The 27153-nt window shown below is 44.0% G+C and overlaps 1 protein-coding gene across 1 annotated transcript in view; it reads right to left on the reverse strand.

Moving 5' to 3' along the window:
• PSMA7 (proteasome 20S subunit alpha 7) overlaps nt 1-27153 on the reverse strand; it is a 66216-nt gene that overhangs the window by 16237 nt on the left and 22826 nt on the right. The window contains exon 2 of the mRNA XM_078651590.1: nt 19511-19637. Within this exon, the coding sequence (XP_078507716.1) occupies nt 19511-19637 (127 nt within the window). The remainder of the gene's footprint in view (nt 1-19510; nt 19638-27153) is intronic.

The following is a 27153-nucleotide window of genomic DNA, read 5'->3' on the forward strand; positions in this document are numbered from 1 at the left end:
GGAGGAAGGCCTTGAGCGCCAGACGTATCGCACGCAATTCCAGAAAGTTGATGTGAAGCAACCTTTCCTCTGGAGACCAAAGACCCTTGATCTCCAGATCCCCCAGATGAGCACCCCACCCTAGAGTGGACGCATCCGTTACCACTGTGGCTACCGCTGGAGGAAGTTGGAAAGGCTTTCCTTGAGACAGATTGCTGCAGTTTCTCTGGAGATCCTGATGGACTCCCTGAGATCTCCGTTGTGTTGATACCACTTTCCTGCGGAGGCACCATTGGAGTGCCCTCATATGCCAGCGTGCATGGTTGACCAACAGAATGCAGGAAGCCATCAGACCGAGCAGACGAAGGACCTTCAGGAATGGAACAACCGCTCCACTGTGAAATAAAGGAATCATCTCCTGTATGTCGCAAATCCTTTGAGGTGGAGGGAATGCCGGACATACAGTAGTACTCAGTACGGCACCTATGAACAGGTTGTGCTGGGAGGGCACCAGGTGAGATTTGGGCACATTTATTGAAAAACCCAACCTGTACAACAACGGAGTTGTGATTTGCAGATGATGGAGCACTTTCTCTGGAGATTCCGCCTTGATCAGCCAATCGTCCAGATAAGGGAATACCGGAACCCCTGACCTTCTGAGATGTGCAGCCACCTCTAACACCAAACGGAAGGACCGCAAACTGGTAGTGCTGCGATCCCACAGTAAAACGGAGATACTTCCTGTGCGACTTCAGAATAGGGATGTGGAAATATGCATCCTGCAAGTCGATCGACACCATCCAGTCTTCTTCAAGCAGCGCTTGAAGAACCTGCGCAAGGGTGAGCATCTTGAACTTCTCCTGCTTCAGGCAAAGGTTCAAGATCCTGAGATCCAGGATTGTACGAAGTCTGCCATCCTTTTTGGGGATCAGGAAATACCGGGAGTAGCACCCCTGACCCCTCTCCTGCTCTGGAACCACCTCTATCGCACCCTTTCTGAACAGAGCCAGGACTTCTTCCTGCAAGAGCAGCAGGTGGTCCTCTGCACAAAAACCTTGACAAGGAGGGTAATTGGGGGGAAATTCCCGTAAGGGAAGAGCATACCCATTCTCCACGAGATTGAGAACCCAAAGATCCGATGTAATCAATTCCCAATCTCGTAGAAAATGGGTAAGCCGGTTCCCCAGTGGGCCCACATGATCCGGAATGGCGGATCTAGGGCTGCTTTGCTGTGGAGGCAGGGGGTTTGGAAGACGTAGAGGAGGAGGAGGAGGAGGCCTGACTACCCCTAGGACGAGCTCTTTGCCTGCCTCTGTATGACTTGTACAGCGTATTTTGCTGCTGCTGTTGTGGTTGTCTGTAGGTCCGAAAGGAAGACCTGCCAAAGCCTCTGAACCTCTTCCCCGCAGTACCTCTGGACTGTAGGCCCAAAGATCTCGCTGTCGCTGTGCTGTCCTTGAACCTTTCTAAAGCAGCATCAGCCTTCTTTCCAAACAATCCAGACCCATCAAAGGGAAGATCCATCAAGGCTGCTTGGACATCCGCAGAGAATTCAGAGGATTTAAGCCATGCCTCTCTTCTTGTGGCCACTGAAGAACCCATCACTCTTGCCACCGAGTCAGCAGTGTCCAGACCACTCTGAATGACCTGTCTAGCGGCAGCCTGAGTGTCAGTGATCACCTCTTGAAAATCTTTCCTATCCTCCTCAGGAAGCTTTGGAACAAGCTCTTTGACGGAATCCATCAACGCATGGATATAGCGTCCCATAAGACAAGTAGCATTAGTCAATTTAAGCGCCAAGCTTGCCGAGGAAAAGACTTTAGCAGCCTGGTCCTGCTTCTTTGATTCCTTATCCCCAGGAACCCATAGAAAAGCACCTGCAGATTTTTTCGAGCAGGCCGCCTGCACAACCAAGCTCTCCGGTAAGGGGTGTGTGGATAAAAAGTCCGGGTCACCAGGCGCCACCCTGTACCTTCTTGCAACCGCCCTTGAAACAGCAGGGTCTGTAAGCGGTCTTTTCCAAACCTCATATATAGGCTCCCCCAAAGCATCATTGAAGGGGAGCATAGGCTCGACCACAGAGGTAGGAGAATGAAGGACTTCAGTCAGTATATTAGCTTTATACTCTGCAGTAGGAAGAGTTATATTCAACAAGTCTGCAGCCTTCCTTATAACCACGTGATAAGGTGTCACATCCTTAGAAGGGGCATCAGAAACAGAGGCCAGATCCCAATCAGGAGACAGCTCAAGTCCACTAGCCTCTCTCAGATCATCGAAAAGATCCTCTGAATCCTGCAGCTCACCCTCTTCCATTTCTGCTTCACGGTACCTCTGCTCTTCCAGAAGTCTCTGTGCCTCACGCCTCGACCTCTCCTTCATGAATGAAGTCGACGGATTCGGAATCGACTCCGTCGGAGCCGGCGTCGAGCCCGAAGCCGGAGGACCAGATCGCTGAACACTAGGTCGGATCGGATTCGGCATCGGCGTAGAGGGTGTCGGCATCGAGGGTCTTGGCGTCGAAGGCTTCGGCGGCGCCGAGAAAAGCCAAGGCGGCGTCAGAGCCGGCATGAATGGCATAAAAGGCGCAGGAGCGCAAGTCTGGGGGATACCCAGATTGTATGCCAATGGACCCGTGGGACCAACTGGTGCACCAGAGGGGTACATAGCTCTTGAATACACTCCAGACATAGCATTCAGGAACTGAGTTGGGTCCTGACCTGGAGCAGGAAAAGCTGGATAAGAGCCCACAGGCTGCTCTCGAGGGAGCGGAGTCTTCTCGACTTCGACCTCTACCTCAGGCTGGTGCACCGGGGTCGGCGAACCCGCAGGCAACGGAGCCTCCTCTTCTCCTATCTTCTTCTTCTCCCTCACCCTGCTGGTCAGAAGAATGAGTCAGAGCCGGAGAAGGATTCGATAACGGCTTCGGTGAATGAACAGGCGAATTCACAGGCGAAGCCTCACCTTCGGAGACTTGACCCTCCGGAGTCGGAGTCTCCACATCCTTGTGAAGCAACTTCACCTGCGACTTCGGTCTCGAGCTTGAGTCCTTCCCAGAGTGATGGCGAGACTCATGAGATCTCTTCTTGTGCTTCTTCCTTAACGACTTCGAAGCATGCAATGAAGAAGACCTCGAGCGCGACTTCGAGCGAGACCTAGAGCGACGAGTCCGTGACCTCGATCTCTTCTTGTCCTTCCTGCTCTTTAACTGTGCAACAAGGAGTTTTGCCTCCCTCTCACGGAGAGCCTTGGGATTCATTTTCTTACAGGATGAACATTCCTCGACGTCATGGTCCAAACTCGTCTTGCCGCACTCTCCACAGGGCTTCAATCCAGTCTTCTTCGTGGACATTGACACAAAGAAGCAAAAGGACACCGAAAAGAAACAAACAGTAACAAAGTTACCAACAGCTACAGAGGATCCCTAGAAACCGTTAGCGTCGACGACACGGAAAAAAGGGAACTGATGTCATCACGCCGGCGTGGGCCTATTATGGAGTTGTTGACGTCAGCGGAGTCGCGTGCGGTGTCGTGCCTCTGTGACGTCGTCCACGTCCTCGCGAAGCTACAAAAAGAATTTCCGAATGTTGCTGACGCATGGGGATATTCACAAGGTGAGGAATCCACTGGCAGATGTATCCATCATAATGGATAAGTAGAGAAAAAACTCCCCCCTCTAATCAGATGTATATTTTCGAAATTTAGTCCGTGGGTGGTCCTTGAGGTGGGCTTAGTGGAACATGCGTGGACAAATGGTCCAAATATCTCTACGTTTAACCCTTTCAAGCTATTTTTTCAAAAACTACCTGACAGATTTACACCAAACAAAACAAAAGCACTTCTTCGAGTAAAGTCACTTCTTTCATGTCAAGTGTGGAGTAATTCTGTTTAGTAAGCTTTTCTGTATCAGAGCGCAAACATGCTTAAGGTATTTAAAACAAGAAGCATCACTTTCCCCCACCACCTTTTTTGTCCTCTCCCCGCTTCTTCCACTATAAACTGGATGTGTGGCCAGGGAAGGAACTACAGAGGTTTATGTTTACATTCTCAACACGACTAGATGAACCGTTATAATTTTCTCAGAAGATTAGAAATCAAAAGGCACATTTGATGTGCTTGCTTAGCTCCATGACAACACTAGCATGGCAACACTTTCCAAACCTTCGCCTCCAATTAAGTAATATGTAACAAACATATGTCACTGAAGTCTCGAGCAGCGATTGAAGGAGTTTCTTCCAATAAACGGACAAAAAATAATAATATTCAGAAACACATTTCATCTTGAAAAAAGATATACTCTGTGTTGCTTTTAATCTTACAATACATTCAGCACAGGAGATAAAAAAATTTGTTTTAAAAGAGGTAACCAAAAGTCTATGGGGGTATGGTGGGGTAAAGACCACATATTCAAGTCATCTGTACACAAATTGTTGTCTATTTTACCTTTTATTATCCCATATTAACTCAATTAACATGTTAGCCCAATATTCACTATACATAATCAACCTAACAATTAACTAGATCACGGGTCTGCAACCTTTTCTGTAATGAGAGCTACTTCCAATCAGTGAAAATCGTTGTGAGCTACTGAAAGTCGTAACTCGCGCATTGTTACCAGCCACACCCTCGCCCAGCTTCACTGGACTTTAAAACCTAATGTCTGTGGAGCCCGATACTATGGTTTGAACAAATCACTGTGACTAGGGGTACGATGATAGGGCTGCCATGTGCGTCAGTGAGCACATGGTCTGTAAGGATGAATGAACATGTGCATGAATGAATGGGATTTATGTGTATTGGTGACTAAGAACATGTGTCATGTATACTTGTGGCACAGGACATACCTTTCACCATATGTGGCACCATTACATGTAGCTGCGGGAAATCCTACGGCGAGTAGGAATAACCTGGAGTACACTTAAAGCACGATTGTGCTGTCTCTTGTAATACGTAGTTAATCCAAAATAATATATCAATTTTAGTTCAATCCAGTTTACGTTTATTTGAATCATTTATTTGTTCATCACCATATTCCATTCATATGATTGAATATAATCATCTTCTATTCCATTTTCATTATGGAATCTCAAACGACGTGTTACTGATCCACATAATTTTAAATTCCCCAATGCATTTCGCACTAAAGTGCGCTTCCTCAGGGGGTCTGTAATTAAGTAGAAATGACAACAGTAGGTACACTAGTATTTATCCAGGAGACGAAATGCGTTACTTACCTGTAACAGCAGTTATCCAGTATTGGTGTCTTTCATAGATTCACATGCCTGAATCATTCCCCGTCGTCGAGATGGGAGCCCCGGTAATAGAAAAGTAATGTCCTATAGACATACATAGAGAAAAATAGGCCTAAGGGCCTTGCCTTAGTAGCCTATCTATGTCCTTTTGTAAAAAGGACCAAATTTCCAAAGGTAGCCAATCAGCTACCACCTCCCTCTAGAACCTTCCTGCCAGGAGCCTCAGTCTCTCAGATTTTCGTACGCACCAAGCTAGGTAGACGTAACATATGCTCTGTAGTGAGAGATGAGTCCTTCCTGGGGAGGTGGGAGGGTTGCATGTGAATCTATGAAAGACACCAATACTGGATAACTGCTGTTACAGGTAAGTAACGCATTTCTTATCCAGTATTATGGGTGTCTTTCATAGATTCACATGCCTGAATCAGAATAGCAAGCAATACATTATGCACATATGCGATGGAATATAACAGTCTGAGATAATACAGATCATGTGACTAGATACCATCAGTAATATAAAGAGTAAAGTAAATAAATGTGCATACCATTGCAGGACGGTGGGAAGTAGGAAGGCTCATCTTACTGGAAGAGATGGCGAAGTACAGCTTGGCCCACAGCTGCATCCTGCATCAGTTCCGTGTCCAGGCAGTAGTGTCTGGTAAAGGTGTGCGGCGATTTCCAGGTGGCCGCTCTGCAGATATCCAGAATCGGTACACCAGCGAATAGTGCTGCCGATGTGGACACAGCTCTCGTGGAATGTGCTCGGACTGAGGAATGTAATGGACGTCCGGCTTTGTCATGACAAAATGTAATTGCCGCCGATATCCATCTGGAAATGGATTGTTTGGAGAGTGGCATGCCTTTTCTCGGCCTGCTGAAGGCAACGAAAAGTTGTTTGGTCTTTCTGAAAGCTTTCGTTTTGTCCAGGTAAAACTTTAGACATCTCTTAATGTCCAAAGAGTGAAGAGATCTTTCCGCCACTGTGCCCGGGTTCGGGAAGAATGAGCGAAGCACAAGCGGTTCATTGAGATGGAAGTCCGAGGGGACTTTAGGAATGAAACGGGGGTTGGTTCTTAAGATGACTCTGTCTTCTCTAAATTGTAAGAAAGGATCCTGTATCGAAAGAGCTTGCAACTCACTGACTCTTCTGGCTGATGTTAGAGCTAAGAGAAGTGCAGTTTTCCAGGAAATGTATTTGAGTTCAGCCCTATGGATAGGTTCAAATGGATGTTTCATTAATTGATTGAGTACAATATTCAGATGCCACGTTGGTGGTATTCGTCTTGGTCTAGGGAAAGATCTGTAAAGCCCTTTAAGAAACTGTTTTATCAGTCTGTTGGACCATAGTGAAGGGCCTTTTGAAGACCTGGTGAAGCGAGAGATTGCTGCCAGGTGTACCCTGATGGAAGCATGCGCAAGACCTGTTTGGGCCAGATGCAGGAGATAAGGCAGTATCTGCTCTGGAGTGATCCTGAAAGGGTGTATATTGTTGTCTTTACACCAAATACAAAATCGCTTCCATTTCAAGGAATAAGTTTTGTTCGTGCTAACTGCTCTTGCTTTAGCTAGGACTTCCTTGCACTCCTGCGGGATGCTTAGGTGACAATTCTCGGTACTCAGGAGCCAAGCCGATAATCTGAGAGATGTCAGATTTGGGTGGAGTATCTGGCCTTTGGACATCGAGAGTAGAGAAGGATGTTGAGGCAGTTGGATTGATGGACGGACTGAGAGGCGTCGGAGGTCCGCGAACCAATGTTGTCTCGGCCAGTATGGGGCCATGAGAATCAATGTGCAATGCTCCATTTTCATCTTCCGGATGACTCTGCTGATCAGGGGAAATGGCGGAAATGCGTACGCAAACACGTTGCGCCATGCGATGGAAAATGCATTTCCTAATGACCCCTGTTGGGGATGCCAACTTGCGAAGCTGTGGCATTTTTTGTTCTCCTTGGTGGCGAAGAGGTCTATTTGAGGTGTTCCCCATGCCGAGAAGATGTTGTCTAGAACTTGCTGGTTCAGTTCCCATTCGTGGGACATTGACCTCTGTCTGCTGAGAGCGTCTGCTATGACGTTGTCTTTTCCTGGGACATACTCCGCTGTTAATGCGATGTTGTTGAGCAGTAGCCAGTTCCAAATTTTTTGTGATTCGCGAGACAGCGTCAGCGAGCGTGTCCCTCCCTGCTTGTTCAAGTAGTGCATTGTGGTCGTGTTGTCTGTCCTCACTAGCACTGCAGAATTTTTGATGCGAGGGAGGAATGCCTGTAGAGAGTGAAGGACTGCACGTAGTTCTAGGAGGTTGATATGCAGAGCCTTCTCTTGCTCCGACCATCTGCCGCTGATTTGTAAGTCTTGAAGGACTGCACCCCAGCCTTCGAGAGATGCGTCCGTCGTTATGACGTGTGGAGTTTCTGGTAACAAGAACGTGAGACCTTTGGATAGGTTCTTGTGCTTCATCCACCAGCCCAGCGTCTCGGATATTTGTCGAGTGACGACTATGTGATCCTCGAAGGAATCTGTACATTGGGTCCACTGTTTGGTCAGGGCCTCCTGAAGGGGGCGCATTCTGAGCCGACAGTGAGGGATGAGTAGAATGCAGGAAGACATCATCCCTAGAAGAGATTTGAAAATCCTTACTTTGATGGTTGGTTTTGAAGATATCGCGGTAGCTAGAGTCATCAGTTTGTTTTTTCTTTCCAGAGACGGGAAAGCTTTGGAGGAAATGGTGTTTATAGTGGCCCCCAGAAATGTTATTATCCTGGTGGGTTGTAAAGTAGATTTTTCGAAGTTGAGAGTCAAACCCAGGTTCCGGAAAATGTCGAGACAGGCGTTGGAAGACAGCTGTGCGTCCGTGAGAGACGGTGCTTTCACCAGCCAGTCGTCTAGGTAGGGGAAGACCTGGTGATTTTGTTGTCTCAGGTAAGCTGCCACAGGAGCCAGGCACTTTGTAAAAATGCGAGGTGCTGATTTGAGGCCAAATGGGAGGACACAAAATTGGTAATGGAGACCTGCTACTTCGAATCGTAGGAATTTTTTGTGTCGTTTGTGTATTGGGACATGGTAATATGCATCTTGCAGGTCCAAAGATGTCATAAAGTCTCCTTCCTCCAGGGAGCCTAAGATTTCCTGTATAGTCACCATACGAAACGATTGGCTTTTCAGGAAGGCATTGAGCGCCCTGAGATCTAGAATGGGCCTCCATTTCTTCTTTTTCTGTTGGATTAAAAAGAAGCGGGAATAAAATCCCTTTCCCTTTTGAGCTGATGGGACTCGCTCTATTGCTCCCTTTTTTATCATGGAAGAGATTTCCTGCAGTAACAGACGAAGGTGTTTGTGGTGATGTTTGTGAGGAGGGGTGAATGGTGGGATGGAGTTGAATTCCAAGGTGTGACCGTGTTGAATCAATTGTAGTACCCACCGATCCGTCGTAATCATTTTCCAATTTTGGAGGAAATGTGTCAGCTTGCCACCAATTTTGAGCGGACCGGACGGTGGGGGGACTGGCTGCGGGAATTGGTCATTGTCTTCCGCCAGCCGTTTTCTTTTGCGATTTGCCCCTGAAGTTCGGTCTCCCGTAGGGGGTCTGACGACTTTGTTGTTGCTGCCGCTGTGGATATTGGGAGCGATTTTGATTATATGTGGATTTGCCTTGATAAGATCCTCTGTACGTGGATTGTCCTCGTCCTCTGTGCCCTCGAAAGGCCTGGTTCCTGAATTGTAAAGTCCCGAGAGCCCTTGCAGTATCGGTGTCTTTCTTTATCGTCTGCAAGGCTTCATCTATTTTAGCTCCAAATAGTAGTTGTCCGTCATAGGGCATATCTACAACTTTGGTTTGTACTTCCTGTCTGAAGGACGTCGCTTTGAGCCAACCTTGCCTGCGCAAAACTGCGGCGCCTGCAAGCTGTCTGAAGCCTGTCATGGCGACATCGACAGCTGAATCTATGATTTCTGATGCTGACATTTGACCTTCATGAAGGAGTGCCTGGACCTCATTTTTCAAGTCATCAGGCACGTGCGTGAGATATGGAGCAATATCCTCCCATAGTTGCCTATTGTATCTGCCCAGCAGAGCAATGGCGTTGGCCACTTTGACCGTCATGGCTGACGTTGTGGAGAAGCGTTTGCCTATGCCATCCAATTTCCTGCCCTCCTTGTCTGGTGGTGCTGAGAGTGGCGAGGATGGGTTTCTGGAGTTCTTCTGGGCGGCTTGAGTGACGACCGAATCAGGTTTTGGATGTGAATTAAAACAAGTGGGTGCCGTTGACGGAGCCCTATATTTTTTGTCCAGTCTAGGGACCACTATGGAAACAGATGCAGGTGTTTGCATGAGTTGTAGCCCCTGTTCCCAGATATGTTCTATTATGGGAATGGATCGTGCCTCCTTCCTTATGGGGTCTTTGAAGTCATACAAGAAACAATCCGTTACCTTTGTTTCCATTGCCATGTGAAATCTAGTGGCCGCTCTCTCTATTAAATTGTGGAATCCACCGATATCCACTGGTGGAGAGTCTGATGTGCTGGGTTCCGGTGTGGCCGGAGAATGAGCAACGTAATCCTCATCATCTCTGTTTTGAGAGAGGTCATCTCTAACCTCACCTTCCTCAGGAGGTTCGTCGTCATCATCAGAGGATTGTATGTTGTGAACCTGTTCAGTATCTTGAGGAATAACCAAAGGCGTTGGTCTTGCCCTTGGTGATCTTTGCTGTGTGGAAGATTCTTGAGAATTGCCATGTGATGGTGTCGCTGACGATTCTGGGAACCGCTTTTTATAGTCTGTGATCAGGAATTGAAGATCATGAACTATCTCAGCCGGCAATACGATCATTGGAGTGACTTGAGTATTTACCTGAGCCCGAACAGTTTCTTCCGTAAATATAACATCATCTCCGTCATCGTCAGTACTCTGGCATTTGACATTGAGATCTGACGGGCTAGTAGCTTGTTCGAAGTGGTCATCATCTGATTCGTCAGCTTGTAGTATGTGAGAAGGAAGCAGTGATGGAACCCTACTGGGTGATGTTAATTCGGGCGTGATAGGGAGTTTGGTGACCTTTTTTGATGGAATTAACTCCGCTTTTTTCCATGGCGTCGATGATGTCGTCGTCGACGAGGTCGTCGACGAGGTCGTCGACGGTATCGCCGTCGATCGCTTTTCAAGCGTCGAGTGTCCCTTCGCCGATGAAGCTGTCGTCGACGAGGCGGTCGTCGACGAGGCGGTCGTCGACGGAGCGGCTGTCGCCGGTGCCTTCGCCGTCGTCGATGCGGCTGTCGACGGTGTCTTCGCCGTCGTCGATGCGGTCGTCGACGGTACCTTCGCCGTCGTCGTGGACGTCGACGGCAGTTTTGTCGTCGGCGGCGTAGTAGCCGTCGACGGTGCATTTGTCGTCGGCGGTGCTCCTACCGTCGTCGGTGTCTTCGTCGACGATGCGGTGGACGTCGACTGAATTCTCGTCGACGATGTCGGTGTTTTCTGTTTTGTCGACGTCGACGGAGATGACGACGGAGTTTTGACAAACGATTGCTGTTTTTTAATAATTACAATCGACGATATTGGCTTACCCGTCGTCGACGAGTGGGTGGTCGTCGTCGTTGAAGTCAAGGCTGACGATGCCACCGTCGTCGAGATTGTCGTCGTCGATGTGGAAACATAGTTCGTTTTCCTTGAAGAGAATGTCATGGAAGTAGACGACGAGGACTGCGATGGCTTTCTGAAGGTTGCAGCATCCTTCACAGACGTGTCAGATCTTGCCTCAGAAGACTTTGAAGTAGTCTTTTTGTGAGGGACGTCTGGATGGCCAGGGGAAGCCTCCCTTGGCCTTTTTAAGGACAGTTTCGAGGAAACTGAAGCCATTTCACTGCCCTCCGAGGAGAGCACCTCAACATCTCTGGTTTTTAGTCTGTTTAACCAGAGGAGCAGTCTGCCTTCTCTATCCTTAAGTGTTTTGGTAGAGAATGTTCTACATACCCTGCAGTCCTTTACTGTGTGGTCAGGGTAGAGGCAGTAGAGGCAAGTCTCATGCTTGTCGTCGACGTGCAGTCTCTTCTTGCCACAAGAAGAACAAGCTCTGAATAGTCCTCTTTTTTGTTGTTCAGCCATAGTTGAAGTAGAATCCAAGTTTTTTTGAAGAAAAGTAAGAATTTGAAGAAACCTGAGGAGAGCTCAGGTGGGGACTCCCTAGCACAACGTGCGGTAGAAAATCTGAGAGACTGAGGCTCCTGGCAGGAAGGTTCTAGAGGGAGGTGGTAGCTGATTGGCTACCTTTGGAAATTTGGTCCTTTTTACAAAAGGACATAGATAGGCTACTAAGGCAAGGCCCTTAGGCCTATTTTTCTCTATGTATGTCTATAGGACATTACTTTTCTATTACCGGGGCTCCCATCTCGACGACGGGGAATGATTCAGGCATGTGAATCTATGAAAGACACCCATAATACTGGATAAGGTAAAGTACAGGTGAATGTGCATCATTAAAAGTGACTAGATCAAGTCTAATGGAAAGTGAATAAATCGAAAATGAAAAATAGGGAATGAAAAATAGGGGGGTGTAAATCAGAACCCGAACGGAAGTTGTAAGTGTGCCCAAAGAGAGTGTTCTCAGTGCTTAAAAAGTCTAAAAAGAACTGCAAGAAATAAAGGTCCAGAAAACGGCAGTGACTAGTTTACAAATTGAAGGTGACACGAGTTATGCGACTCGAAAGAGACACGGTGTAAACAAAACCATAAGCGTAGTTAGTAGTGGCACCATAGACTGTGATTCCCCAAGCAATTAAATCAGACCGTCGACGTGTCAAAAGCTCACGTCGTGATGTAGAACCAGACCGACGATGGAATCGACAGTGGCTTACCAGAGTAACATGAAGCTCAAAGGAACAGCGTCGGGTAATCAAGTGTTGGCGAGGACCCGGCTCCGTGATTAGCAGGAACCCGGAAGACGCCACACATGCGCAGTAGCGCATTGAAAAGGAATATCGGGAAGTAAACATAGAAAAAAGACCTACGCGGCATGCGAGTGTATAGAGATAGCCCGATGGGCTTGTGAAATGAGAGTAACATGCATCAATGAAACCAGAATATAAGCAGCCCATAATAGATTGAAAAAAGTAAACGTGAAAGAAATAAGAAAGTGGACATGGAGAAATAAAGATACATAAACGGGGATAACAATAATAATACATTTAGGACGCAGTTAAAAATGAATCAAAAAATGTTATACACGGAAATATACTAGACACAACATAAGCGGGGAACAATGAAACCATGAAAAAATGTAAGCAAACTTATAGGTACACCCCCAGTTGAAAATACTGTTTAAATGCGACTATTTACAAATTACTACCATTACACAGCTAAATGGAGGTCAATATTTACAGTGTATTCAGTTAATGGTATCAAATCCTTATTCATAAATGGCATCCAAATTCAAGGCGCTCATTGAGTCCTTTAGGCTGAACCGCCTGCAGTCTATATATCCAGTGTAGTTCTCGCTGTAGTAATCGTTTGTTGTTGTCGATATGTGGTCGTTTCTCCACTGTTTCCAAAATCAGGAAGCGTATCTGACTCGGGTTGTGTGACTGTTGAATGAAGTGTGCCGCAATATTAGATTTTAGATTTTTTGTTCGGATGTTGCTCCGGTGTTCATTTAACCTGATTTTTATTTTTCGTTCAGTTTTGCCCACATAAGGGAGACCACATGGGCATTTTATCATATAGATAACATTGTTCGTGTCGCATGTAGCATTAACTCGAAGATTAATGGCAGTTCCTTGGGTGGGGTGCGTCATGGTAGATCCAAGAATTATACTGTTGCAATGTCTGCAGTTGTGGCATGGGATAGTTCCTTTAAAAATGTTTTGTCTGATGATTGTGGGTTGCTTGATAAATTGTTGAATGGTCCTGGTGCGTTGGTAGGCAAAAATAGGAGGTGTTTCAAAAATATGATTAAATTCAGTTTCTGATTGCAGTAATGGCCAGTGTTTGCGAATAACCTCTTTTATTTGTCTTGATTTTGTGGAGTATTTGGATACAAAGACATTACGGGTCACTTGCTGTTGGACGTTCAATTTCGGTTTAAGTAACTCATCTCGGTTCTTGTGTTTTACTCTATCTTCAGCAGCCGCTGTGATATGCTCTGGATATCCACGTTGGTGGAATTTTTGAACAATTTTTGAACTGTTAGCTTTGTATAGGTCATCAGTAGAAGCAATACGCTTAGCTCTCAATAATTGTGAGTACGGAAGATGCTTTTTCAAACTTGGTTGGTGAAAACTTTTATGGTGCAAGTAATTGTTGCGATCTGTAACTTTGGTAAAAATGGAAGTGATAAATTGGTTACCGCACAATTTGACAAGTACATCCAGAAAAGCAATTTCGGTATTGTTCAGAGTGTGGGTGAATTGAATCCTGTCGTTAACAGTGTTGAGGTGGTTGATTGCAGCAAGAAATTGAGTCTCTGTGCCTTGCCAAACAAGAAAAATGTCATCAATATATCTGTAGTATGCACACATGTACGGTTGCCAAAGTGCATTATGTAATATGTGTTGCTGTTCAAATGCATACATGAAAAGATTAGCATATGCTGGAGCAGCACAGTTACCCATTGCTACTCCAGATAGTTGCAAATAGTACTGATTGTCACGTGTTTTGAAGTAGCTATGATGTAAAATGAATTGCATCAATTCCATTAAGAATACTTGAAGATCCAATGGTTTGTCCGTTTGTACTAGAGCAGTCTCAAGAGCTTCCAATCCCAAATTGTGGGGGATTGAGGTATATAGTGCGTTGACATCAATCGTACATAGGACAATTGGTCGGTCATCTGGTATTACAATCTGTTGTAATTTGTTTAAGAAATCAGTCGTATCCTGAATGAATGTACTCATACCTTTAACACTCGCTTGCAGGTGTTTGTCAATGTAAGCGCCCGTCGGGGCATGTATGGAGTTGGTTGTGCTCACAATTGGTCTGAATGGTGGTTGACTCAAATTCTTATGGATTTTAGGTACTAAATAAAAGTATGGTACCTGAGGATAATCCTTAATGAGGTATCTTTTATCTCTGTCAGTGATGGTATTGGCAGATACAGCTTTGTTAATGATCTTTGTGAGTACATCTTTGAAAGCCTGCGTAGGGTCTGATCTCAAAAGCATGTATAAATCTGGGTTGTGAAGGTGTTCATGCAGACCTTGTTGGTAATACGTAGAATCCAGAACGACAATGGCGCCGCCCTTGTCAGCTTTGCATATAGTCAGTGTTTGGTTATTGGCTAGTTGTTTGATAGCTTGTCTTTCTTTCAGCATAAGGTTACTTCGGTTGTTTGTAGGAGTATCGAACAGCGAGTGTAGATCTTGTTGTACTGCTTTCTCAAAAACGTCAAGGACCTTATGGCTGATGGGAGCCATAAAGTTACTGGAAGGGCGTAAATCCAGAAGAGTATCTTTATCTGTACTGGTGGAAGGTACACAAATGTTATCAAAAAAGTGCCTGAGTCGTAGTGTTCTCATAAACTTGTAGAATGAGATGGAAATGTCCAATTCATTAGTTTGATATGTGAGAACGAAGTTCAAACCTTTTTGTAAAACTTGTACTTGCGCTTGGTTCAAGGGACATTTAGAAATATTAACAACTAAATTCTGTGACTCCTGGTCGATTTCGCTGGTGGGGGTAGATTGTCTCTGACATTTGGACCTCCTCGATCGTCGGTTGGTTCGGGACCAACATCTAAAAAAGAATCCGCGGTAGCGGTGGCAGTTGGTTCGGTGGTGGTTTTGGAAGTAGTTGGTTGTTCAGATCTTGTCTTCTCAGTTGAAGCTTCTTGTCGTGGTCTGCCTCGTGGAGGCATTCTACGTGTAGAATCCTCTGAAGATGATGTCTCACCATCCGTCGATCTATTCGGTTGATTACGATTTTGTCTCCTGGCCGCATATATTTCGGCCCAATTATAGACCTCCCCTAACTTGTAGTCGACCGTATCATGTTTGAACTTTCTCAATTTCCTTTCGTTGATTTCTTTAATATATGTATCCAGCTTACTGTTGATGTCTTCTAAGGTAGCACTAAACTCTTCTGGAGTAATTTTTTGACTGAGTTCATGTTTAAGTTGCTTTACTTCTTTTTCTAGTTCCTCTAGGAGTTTAGAGAGTTCCTCAACGATCAAAAGAATCAAGTCAAGTGAGCATTTATTAAGTATGCCATACCATTTCTCGGTGAACCTGGGGTTATTCTTACACAAAGTTGACTTAAGAGGGATTCGCAAACCTCTGGGGATGCGCTGTACACGATGGTATCGAATAAGTGTCGAAGCATGGAGACGTTGATTAATCTCGCGTTTAGCTGTGAACAATAGTTGGCGCACATTAGCTTGTGTAGATCCTGTACTCGAAGCAATGTAATCCGGCTCCTGGATTAATGAATATATTCTGTCTGTGTCATTCGTGTCAAATTCAAAAGTATCAGCCTTATTGCTGGTGAGGCCAGCAATGTCTGCGTAAGACATGGTTCGTGGGTGCACAAGCGGTATGAACCAGAGGGAAATGTAGCAAAAACAAATATGAACCGCTGCACTCCAATGTATGTATAGTAATAAAGTTTTCGTTAGTGTTCAAATCTTATAGGTACTCCAGGTGTTCACCTCCTGGGTCGCAAGGTGCTCTGAACAATAGCTGCGGGAAATCCTACGGCGAGTAGGAATAACCTGGAGTACACTTAAAGCACGATTGTGCTGTCTCTTGTAATACGTAGTTAATCCAAAATAATATATCAATTTTAGTTCAATCCAGTTTACGTTTATTTGAATCATTTATTTGTTCATCACCATATTCCATTCATATGATTGAATATAATCATCTTCTATTCCATTTTCATTATGGAATCTCAAACGACGTGTTACTGATCCACATAATTTTAAATTCCCCAATGCATTTCGCACTAAAGTGCGCTTCCTCAGGGGGTCTGTAATTAAGTAGAAATGACAACAGTAGGTACACTAGTATTTATCCAGGAGACGGTAAAGTACAGGTGAATGTGCATCATTAAAAGTGACTAGATCAAGTCTAATGGCAAGTGAATAAATCGAAAATGAAAAATAGGGAATGAAAAATAGGGGGGTGTAAATCAGAACCCGAACGGAAGTTGTAAGTGTGCCCAAAGAGAGTGTTCTCAGTGCTTAAAAAGTCTAAAAAGAACTGCAAGAAATAAAGGTCCAGAAAACGGCAGTGACTAGTTTACAAATTGAAGGTGACACGAGTTATGCGACTCGAAAGAGACACGGTGTAAACAAAACCATAAGCGTAGTTAGTAGTGGCACCATAGACTGCGATTCCCCAAGCAATTAAATCAGACCGTCGACGTGTCAAAAGCTCACGTAGTGATGTAGAACCAGACCGACGATGGAATCGACAGTGGCTTACCAGAGTAACATGAAGCTCAAAGGAACAGCGTCGGGTAATCAAGTGTTGGCGAGGACCCGGCTCCGTGATTAGCAGGAACCCCGAAGACGCCACACATGCGCAGTAGCGCATTGAAAAGGAATATCGGGAAGTAAACATAGAAAACAGACCTACGCGGCATGCGAGTGTATAGAGATAGCCCGATGGGCTTGTGAAATGAGAGTAACATGCATCAATGAAACCAGAATATAAGCAGCCCTTAATAGATTGAAAAAAGTAAACGTGAAAGAAATAAGAAAGTGGACATGGAGAAATAAAGATACATAAACGGGGATAACAATAATAATACATTTAGGACGCAGTTAAAAGTGAATCAAAAAATGTTATACACGGAAATATACTAGACACAACATAAGCGGGGAACAATGAAACCATGAAAAAATGTAAGCAAACTTATAGGTACACCCCCAGTTGAAAATACTGTTTAAATGAGACTATTTACAAATTACTACCATTACACAGCTAAATGGAGGTCAATATTTACAGTGTATTCAGTTAATGGTATCAAATCCTTATTCATAAATGGCATCCAAATTCAAGGCTCTCATTGAGTCCTTTAGGCTGAACCGCCTGCAGTCTATATATCCAGTGTAGTTCTCGCTGTAGTAATCGTTTGTTGTTGTCGATATGTGGTTGTTTCTCCACTGTTTCCAAAATCAGGAAGCGTATCTGACTCGGGTTGTGTGACTGTTGAATGAAGTGTGCCGCAATATTAGATTTTAGATTTTTTGTTCGGATGTTGCTCCGGTGTTCATTTAACCTGATTTTTATTTTTCGTTCAGTTTTGCCCACATAAGGGAGACCACATGGGCATTTTATCATATAGATAACATTGTTCGTGTCGCATGTAGCATTAACTCGAAGATTAATGGCAGTTCCTTGGGTGGGGTGCGTCATGGTAGATCCAAGAATTATACTGTTGCAATGTCTGCAGTTGTGGCACACTTACAACTTCCGTTCGGGTTCTGATTTACACCCCCCTATTTTTCATTCCCTATTTTTCATTTTCGATTTATTCACTTTCCATTAGACTTGATCTAGTCACTTTTAATGATGCACATTCACCTGTACTTTACCGTCTCCTGGATAAATACTAGTGTACCTACTGTTGTCATTTCTACTTAATTACAGACCCCCTGAGGAAGCGCACTTTAGTGCGAAATGCATTGGGGAATTTAAAATTATGTGGATCAGTAACACGTCGTTTGAGATTCCATAATGAAAATGGAATAGAAGATGATTATATTCAATCATATGAATGGAATATGGTGATGAACAAATAAATGATTCAAATAAACGTAAACTGGATTGAACTAAAATTGATATATTATTTTGGATTAACTACGTATTACAAGAGACAGCACAATCGTGCTTTAAGTGTACTCCAGGTTATTCCTACTCGCCGTAGGATTTCCCGCAGCTATTGTTCAGAGCACCTTGCGACCCAGGAGGTGAACACCTGGAGTACCTATAAGATTTGAACACTAACGAAAACTTTGTTACTATACATACATTGGAGTGCAGCGGTTCATATTTGTTTTTACCATTACATGTAGAACACGAACATACAACCATTTTTTTTTTTTTTAAATAGGAGGAATTTAAAGTGCAGAAAATTGTTCTACAGAAATGATCATTACGAGGAACATTTTTCTGTACTTGATTGAACCTTTTTTCTGCACTGAATGGAACCTCTCTACACTGCATGGAACCTTTTTCTGCACTGGATGGAACCTTTATCTGCACTGGATTGAACATTTTTCTGCACATTAAAATTCCCCCATTAAAAAAAAAAAAAGTTGCATTTTTCAGTTATAAACATGGCAGCGTGTTACCAGCCACGGGAGAAGATGGCTGATGTGTGACACTTGGAAATGGGAGAAAATTAAACTGAAGAGTTTACTTTATGTTTATATGCATTATTAAATTCATCATTTCATTTTAATTTTCTCCAATGCCAAAGTGCCATTACAAACAGCAAACATATTACGCTCAGTGGCCTGTAGACATGGTGCCATATTTATAACAGCAAAATACAGTCATTTGTTTAAATGTGAAGAATTTAAAGTGAAGAAACATGCTTCAAAAAACATTAGGACTACATTGGCTTAATTAGAAGTAGAGGAAAACATTAAGACAACTTGTCATTGAAACATTTTTCTTCACTTAAAGCTTCCCATTGAAAAGAAAATGCCTGTATTTATTTTTCAGTTAAAAATATGCCACTGTGCCTTCCAGCCACTGGGAGCAAGATGGCTACTGTTTATAAATGTGACACTTTAAAAAGGGAGAAAATTAAAATGGAGTTAAGTGAATATTTCATTTTAATTGTCTCTCATTTAGAAGCATTCAGAAACATCCTTTTGTTCTCATGCTCCAATATTGAATTGAGAGGGACTTATTTAAGAGTTAAATACTTCAGTTCTGAAGCTCTGTAACCGACATGGGCTACAAATCCGACTGAGCAATGCTCGTTATCAGGCCCTACTGTCTGCTGCCTGATAATATAAATAAACATAGACTTTCCTTAACTTTAAAAGAAAAATGCAACACTTATTTATTGAGGTTCTTAGTTGAAATGAACTCAAGGCTGGGAGCTACTCTGAAGGTTTTGCGAGCTACTGTAGCTTGAGATCAACTGGTTGGAGATTCTTCAACAAGATGATCACAAACGTGTCACTATCACCAAAAAAGGAATTTCAAACATTACTTTAGAGGTAACCCCCAATACTGTAGTATTTACCCTGTGGACCCGAAGAAGCAAACAAACGTTAACAGAATTCAGAAAAGAATCACACCAAATGACACGGCATGGAAATATTTCATGTTCCCCACAATACCTGCAAATGCCATGCAGACGTTTTCATCCAGGGCACATATCTTCCGCACAGTCCTTTCATCCTGAAGTTTGGCCACAGACTTTTTCTCAACTCCGAGGACAACAATATCTTTTCCCCGAACTCCAACCTTAAGATAGAAAAGAAAACTTATTAGAACCACGAACAAACAGATGGACTGTCCAGTCAGAATCAGAGAAGTTTCTAGTTGAAGTAAAATGTGGAAGCACCATAGGCAGGAAACTTGAAAGTGACAAACCAACCTAAAACACTGTATGTTAAAGCACTTTCTGCTACTCTGTTACAGAGTCAACAGTCTGAATTGCACACAAACATTATGGTGAAGTTATATCTGGTTCCCAAGAACGCATTGAGCGGAGTGAGCTAATCAATCTGCTGTTGAGATTCAATCATCAACATAGCCAACTTAGCTTTGAATCTTTGAGGCCTGTAAAATAAGTAAGAGGACTCTGGATAGTAGTTTTAAAAGTATAAACAAGCATTGGCAAAGCCAATAGGTCTCGCTTTTGCGGGAGTTAGAGCTGTTGCTGTTAATGACAATGTCTTTTACTCATGTGTTAAGGAGTGGAGTGGATGCATGTAGTGTGGAATTATGTGGGTTGGATTGGAATTGTGTGGCGTGGAATAGTATGTTGTAGAGTGGGATTGTGTCTCATTGAGTGCAATTAAGTGGAATAGTATTTTGTGTTGTAGAGGGATATGTAGTGGAGTTTAATTATGTTGTGTGCTGTCGAATTTTTTGGCATGATGTGGAATTCTGTGATCTGGATTGGATGTTTGTGGTGTGTTGTCGAATTATGTGGTCTGGCATGGAAGTATGCATAGTTGAAATGAGTGGCTTGGAACTGTGTGGCGTTGAGTGAAATTGTGCGGATAGGAAGTATGTGGCATTGTGTGGAATGTATTTGTGTTGATTGCTGCTATGTGCATAGAGTGGTATTTATGTGGTTCTGAATAGAGTTTAATTATGTGGAGCTGAATCGAGTTGTGTTGAGTGGTATATGGAGTGGAATTATGTTGAGTGGTGTTGAATTCTGGCAAGGTGAGTTGTGTGGACCAGAATTGTGCAGTGTTGTAGGCACCTACATTGTCATGGAGTGGGTGCCATTTTGGCACATTATTTGAAAACTTTTATTTACATTTCCAAGATGGCTGATTGGAACTTCAGAACGATAAATAAAATATAAAAGTTTACACAATGTCATTTAACACCTTGGCTACTATGACTTTTCCCCTCCTGTGCTGATTGATTGATAATCCCATTGTTCATGACAAGCTCAGCTCGTCATAAGCACAGCTCCAGTTTGCCTCATGACGAGCTGAGCTCGTCATAAGCAGCGAAGGGGTTAAAGTGTAGCCTGGCAGTAATGCTGGGCCCTCACTGAAATAAAAACAAGAGGCATGGGGATGGAGTAGCGATAATATGCAGTAGTAGCAGAGAGTGACACTCATAAGAGGGACTGCACCGATAGGTTGACTCCACATACATATGAACCTGCTATAAATAGTGCAGCTGGTTTTAAAGCATAGGCAAAGCCAATATGTCTTGGCAATGCCCATCTGTTGTTTTGCATGGCTCAAAGTTATTAAAAATGACACTATGATGCGGTCAGCGCAGGCCACGTCATAGCTCTTTATTCGTGAGCGGTGGTTTCATCTCTAAAGTAATTAATTGGACGAGGACGAAGAGATAATAGGTAACTGGAAAGAAAATGAACTGTAATAAACCTGGTGTTAATGCCAAACATGTGTCGAGTATATTTATTTGTAAGGAACAAAACATTCTCTTTGAGCATGAAAACATGTACACTGTATCACGCAATAGGTGGCGATATAATCTATGGTAACTTAAAAAAAAAAAGTAATACTGCATAGTTGGAACTATAACATTGTTCTAAAGTGTTAAAACATTTGTAATAAAGTCCTGCGTTAGCAAGACTGATGACTATTTCACACTGAAAATATTACTGTGATCCCCACATAAGATTTACAGCACAACATCTGTCTTCGGACATCGTTTCACTGGATTTAGAAATAAGTATTCATGGAATCACACCCACTCGAATGCAAGGCTTTCATCTGCCCTTCCTTCTCTTGCCGTCCCTTGCTACGACACAGTAACTTTGGAGGACCCATATACAGGAATGCTCTCAGACTTGTCCCTGGGGTGCTCATCACCAGCTTGAGTTGCAAACATGCTCCATTATCTTTTGTATTTCAGGAATGATCAGCGCGGGGACACACTAGTCGGTGTAACCATGTGCTTTACAAGCTGCATATAAATAAATAAATAAATATTCTAGCCCTGGAACTGGAAAGACATCACTGGTATGGTATGCCTTCTTCCACCCTCCCTGACTTTCCCGGGACCATGGAATATACACGTTTATCCTAGCCTGGTCCACTGCCTGAGAACTAATGTTAAATTCCTCTTGTAATCCATTGTTGCCATCCACCTAGCACTGTAAAAGAGCCACAAAGCAATATTGGACCTCTATTGTAGTCCCCTCATTGCATCTCTGCAGCTTAAATTGCTCAATGATAGGGACCAATATCAACACCAAAATATACTTAATTCTACATAGACACATATGGAAAGGCATATACCAAACATGCATCAAAACATATACCAACACATTCTCACACAAACCCAAACACTAAGCAGCTAATAGTAATAAGGGCATTGGCAAATACGGCAGTAAAAGTAATAGCAGTAAGTAGACGTAATAGGAGTAAGCGGAGAAATGAGAGAGCAGGAGGAAATAGGCGTAAAAAGTTGTAAGTGGTAGCAAGAGTATGTCGGAATAATAAAACGTAAGTGTGGGAACAAATATGAGGTGGAAGAGGAAGAAGTAAAATTAAGAGGTTAGGGAGCACAGGAAGTATTAAACATACGAGTAGAAACTAAAATCAGCAGCAGTATCTTTATGAGTAAAAGTAAAGTGAAAGAGACAAAGATGAAGACATCAAATCCTTTCATATTCATCTAAGACTCCAGTGCTAACAAAGCCAGATATGCTTTTCATTTTATGCAGTCATCAGATGAAAAGAAAGGACCTTCCATTAAGCACTATTACAACATGCATCAGTTGGTAACTTGCGTGCAGCAGAAATAGGTACAATTTACGCGTTTTATTGGCAATTTTTGAAAACAAGTTATTACTATGCCACAGGTACAATTTTTCATTTTGTTTGTTTAAATCCATTTACTGTATTTTTTCCATTATACAATCTATTGGCACAATCAACAATACAAAACCAAAGGGGATGATGGACGGAGTGTTGAACATTGCAAGCACTCACCCCCAGTCAACTGATCAGGGTTTAATCCATCATCATTCTTTAGCTCACTCCACCACCTCAATTAAGACATGGCCTTATGCAAATCAGGCTGACCCTGTGCCTCAAGGGAACAGTCCAGCCCGAACTGCCAAGCCATGTCTTCCCTGGACCGGAAACAAGCATTCTGGGACTGGATTGGGAGTAACTGCGAACAACTGAGTGGAGGCATGGGCTAGCGGGGCACCTCTAATCAACTGAAGTGCATATTATTATGCTACAGTGGTGTTGGGGGGTTGGCTTGCGTACATCGCAGGGCATGAAGGTACGCACTCTGACTTGTTTGGTGCATTCCAATACAGGTGCAATGGATGGGTATCGCGCGGGTGACAGGTCATTTCAGGTTATGCATAGGGGACTCCACTGTTGCTCATGTGCTATTGAACCTACTTCGGACTCCGGGGCCTCCCCACTGTACAGAAGCTCCTGCAATATTGCATGCCAGTTTTCTGCAATTGGGATCTTGCGGAGGCCAAATGCGTCCTCCCTGCGCAGCGCTACGTTCTCTGCCGTGGCCCAGCCCTGCAGCAAGCATTCCCAGGCTCGCTCTGCCGGGTGTTCTGTTGAGCGCCATCTTTTTGTGATCAGCCTCTTTGCAGCAATCAACCCTAGCGCTACAAACCGGGAGGGGACTCGCAGATGCTTGTTGCTTGCATACAGGTGCAGGATGCAGGTCTCCCAGTTTAGGAGTATTGCTCGGCCCATATAGTGGCTTAGTGCAGACGTTACCGGCTCCCAATATTCCCCCAGTCTTGGGCAGCTCCACAACATGTGTAGCAGAAGTACATTTTCTTTCATTAATGGGTTGCACACAGACCAGGTCGCTGTGACGTGCTGTGCGACGAAGAAGTGCAAGAAAAGATTTCTCAATTCCACGTGAACAGTACTTCAGAACTGTTTGAATAAAGCTTAGCCGATGCCTAGGAGCCGAACAGTGATTTTTAGGTGTCTCTGGCGACCAGTAGCAGTGTGTTCAGCCCGAGGGCCACATTTAGCATGTTCTGACTTGAACTCACCATTATACTAAGTCACTGAATGTATTGACGCATGCAACAAGGGTTGTCAAAACCTGCCCCCTTTCTCTGCAGTCTCTGGCCTCGGTGGGAGGTGGATACGAAAGAGTCCGCTCTCCATCCAGCACAGCATTACCACAGAACAGCGCCAAGACCAACACAAACGGCTCCCGGTAGCTCATGTGCCCAGGTAGACATGAGGCTGTCACTGATGAGTAAGAGGTTTAGAGGAAGATTGAGGAGCTGGCAGCCTATACAGTGGTGGAGCAACAGTGCAGAGGAGTCTATAGCAACAGAGGACGGGTCTCCTCAGCTATGAAGGGGGAGGTTGGAACGTGGGAGACATGCAGCGTTTGCCAATGCTTGTGAAGCAAGTGATCAAGCACTGGCAAATGGAAAATAAAATCAAGCTAGTGCCAACTAACACGAAGGGTAGGACGGTAGAATTTGGGGGTATACTCCGGTTAAGAAGACTAAGAGGCTGTTCTTTCAGATTAGAGCACCGCAAAATCTTGACTAGATTCAATAAATGTGATAGGTGGGTTCCCTTTTTGGCTTAGCCTCATTATTTGTAAACAACCCAATATTTTAAACTATCATAGGTCTTAAAAAAAACACTTTGTGATTCAAATAATTTTCAAGGTGACCGGTTCATAAAATGCAATGCAATGCAATGTGTATGTCAAAGAATGTTACCATAGCCTGGGATGAAACGAAGAGTCTATCCATTCCTATAATATGATGTGCAAATGTGAGGTCATAATCCCTAAAGTACAGCTCCTGATCAGTACTTCAGTATTAAAGATTAAATTCAGAAACAGCGCTGAATTATTAAGAATAATTCTCTGTATCCAGTTCTGTCTTTCGCTGACTCCAATGTAAAAAAACAAAAAACAAAAAGAAACACCACACACCCACCAACCCCCCGGCAAAACTCTTAACTCTGGCAAGAAGGTCCTGGCTGCAGCAACAATGTATCTCGATTGCATGGTAATGATGCTCTGGACTAGCAGAAACGTATACTCGGACTTCAAAATTTCCCCCGCCATTTGCAAAACTTGACAGTCCCGTGGCCTAATGGGATATGTAGATACCATGAATAAATTAATTTGTCTTGCATAGCTCATCCAGCCTAACTCCAAAGGGTGCAGATAGTCCATGCACACTGCCAGCCCTTCTGGTTTCAGAAAGCCTTCATCTTACTGCAGCCAGAGTACAGGGCTAGTCAAGCGCTAAGAGGTAAGCCCAGGGGCCATGACACTGTAGCTTTGTACTCAACCATAACTTAATGTAATGCTGCATGACCAACTGACCCATCTAATCCAACCCTTATTTGGAGGCTGTGAGATGCTGTACAAATAATTTTCTCATTCCAAGCAAGCTATGTGCTTCCCAAATACGTCTATAGGATCAGATGCCAGAAATACAGACTTCCCATTCCTCGGAGACTTAAAAGTTTTGAGAAGCATGGTATTGTCAACTCAACAGGGATCTTTTGTTCCTAGTTTTTGTAACAACGAATGAGGGATATTCAAATATCAGAGTGCAGTACAATACAAATGTTAAATAAGCCCAAATGCATGTCAGATTTTTACGATATCCACATATTTGAATTTATGTAAACCAAATCGGAGGTTATTTTAAAATTTTTGTATGCATCCAGCTTTCAAAGACCTACACTCCGACAACTATGCTGTACAGAAGCAGTGGCCAATTATGCAGACTGTATTTGTTTTATTTATTTGAGAAGTTTTATATAGCGTGAACATGACCTGGAGGTATACGAGCGATTTACAGAGGACCCACAACCGAACACAAGGAGCATAAAGAGCAAATAAAAATACATAGTAACGATAAAAAATAGAGTAAGCCATATACAGTGGGAAATGTAAACAAATAGTTCTACGAATACTTGGTTTCAACTCTTACATTTTGTTACAAACAGATGCAATATGTTTAGAGCCAAGTATTAAACAAGAAACATGATGTACGTTTAAGATGTTTGAACAAATAATTAGGTAAACATAAGTAACTTAAAGAGTGGGAACCAGCCAGATACCTTTTCAGCACTTCACTGTGTTTTGGTTATGTGTGCTGTATTTGGGACAGAGGCGATACGATGCCTGCCATTCACACTGTCGGTCAGTTTCCTCCGACCAACACTGTGGAGGAAATGGGACCCACCTCTGTTCGGCGGTCCAGACCGCCTAATTATGATGCGACCGCACATGGTGTGGTTGCATTCCCACATTTCCCTATGGGAGCATGTCTTTCGGCTGTAGTACATGCTCTCACAGGGAAATGTGAGGTTGTGTTAATCCCTGCACCCTGTAGCAGGCACCTTAAGAAGCTTGATTCAGAAAAGGGGGTGGTGATGAACAGAGTGTCTGAATTAAGCAGACCACTCTTACCCAGTCCAAAGATCAGGGCTTGATCCATCACCGTTTTTTAGCTCACTGCACCATCCCAGCTCAGAACCTGGCTACAGGCAAATTAGTCTGTTCCTGTCCCAGTGCATGATGGGAACAGGGCAAACCAAACTACCAAGCCAATTCTTATACTGGGAAGGAAACAAGCTTCCGGGGACCGGTTTCTGGCATTTCAGCCGTCGTCGGCCCGGCTTGCTTGAATCCTGATGGTGCAATGAGCAAGGGACTCACATCTGAGTATACCCTTCCACGCTTATGGTGGACAAAATGATTCAGAAAAGGGGGTGGTGATGAACAGAGTGTCTGAATTAAGCAGGCCACTCTTACCCAGTCCAAAGATCAGGGCTTGATCCATCACCATTTTTTTTAGCTCACTGCACCATCCCAGCTCAGAACCTGGCTACATGCAAATTAGTCTGTTCCTGTCCCAGTGCATGATGGGAACAGGGCAAACCAAACTACCAAGCCAATTCTTATACTGGGGAGGAAACAAGCTTCCGGGGACCGGTTTCTGGCATTTCAGCCGTCGTCGGCCCGGCTTGCTTGAATACTGATGGTGCAATGAGCAAGGGACTCACATCTGAGTATACCCTTCCACGCTTATGGTGGACAAAATGATTCAGAAAACGGGGTGGTGATGAACAGAGTGTCTGAATTAAGCAGACCACACTTACCCAGTCCAAAGATCAGGGCTTGATCCATCACCGGTTTTTAGCTCACTGCACCATCCCAGCTCAGAACCTGGCTACATGCAAATTAGTCTGTTCCTGTCCCAGTGCATGATGGGAACAGGGCAAACCAAACTGCCAAGCCCCCAACCCCCCTTTTTTATATGTACCCTTTA

Source organism: Lissotriton helveticus, chromosome 7 (assembly GCF_964261635.1).
Source record: "Lissotriton helveticus chromosome 7, aLisHel1.1, whole genome shotgun sequence".
NCBI lineage: Eukaryota > Metazoa > Chordata > Amphibia > Caudata > Salamandridae > Lissotriton > Lissotriton helveticus.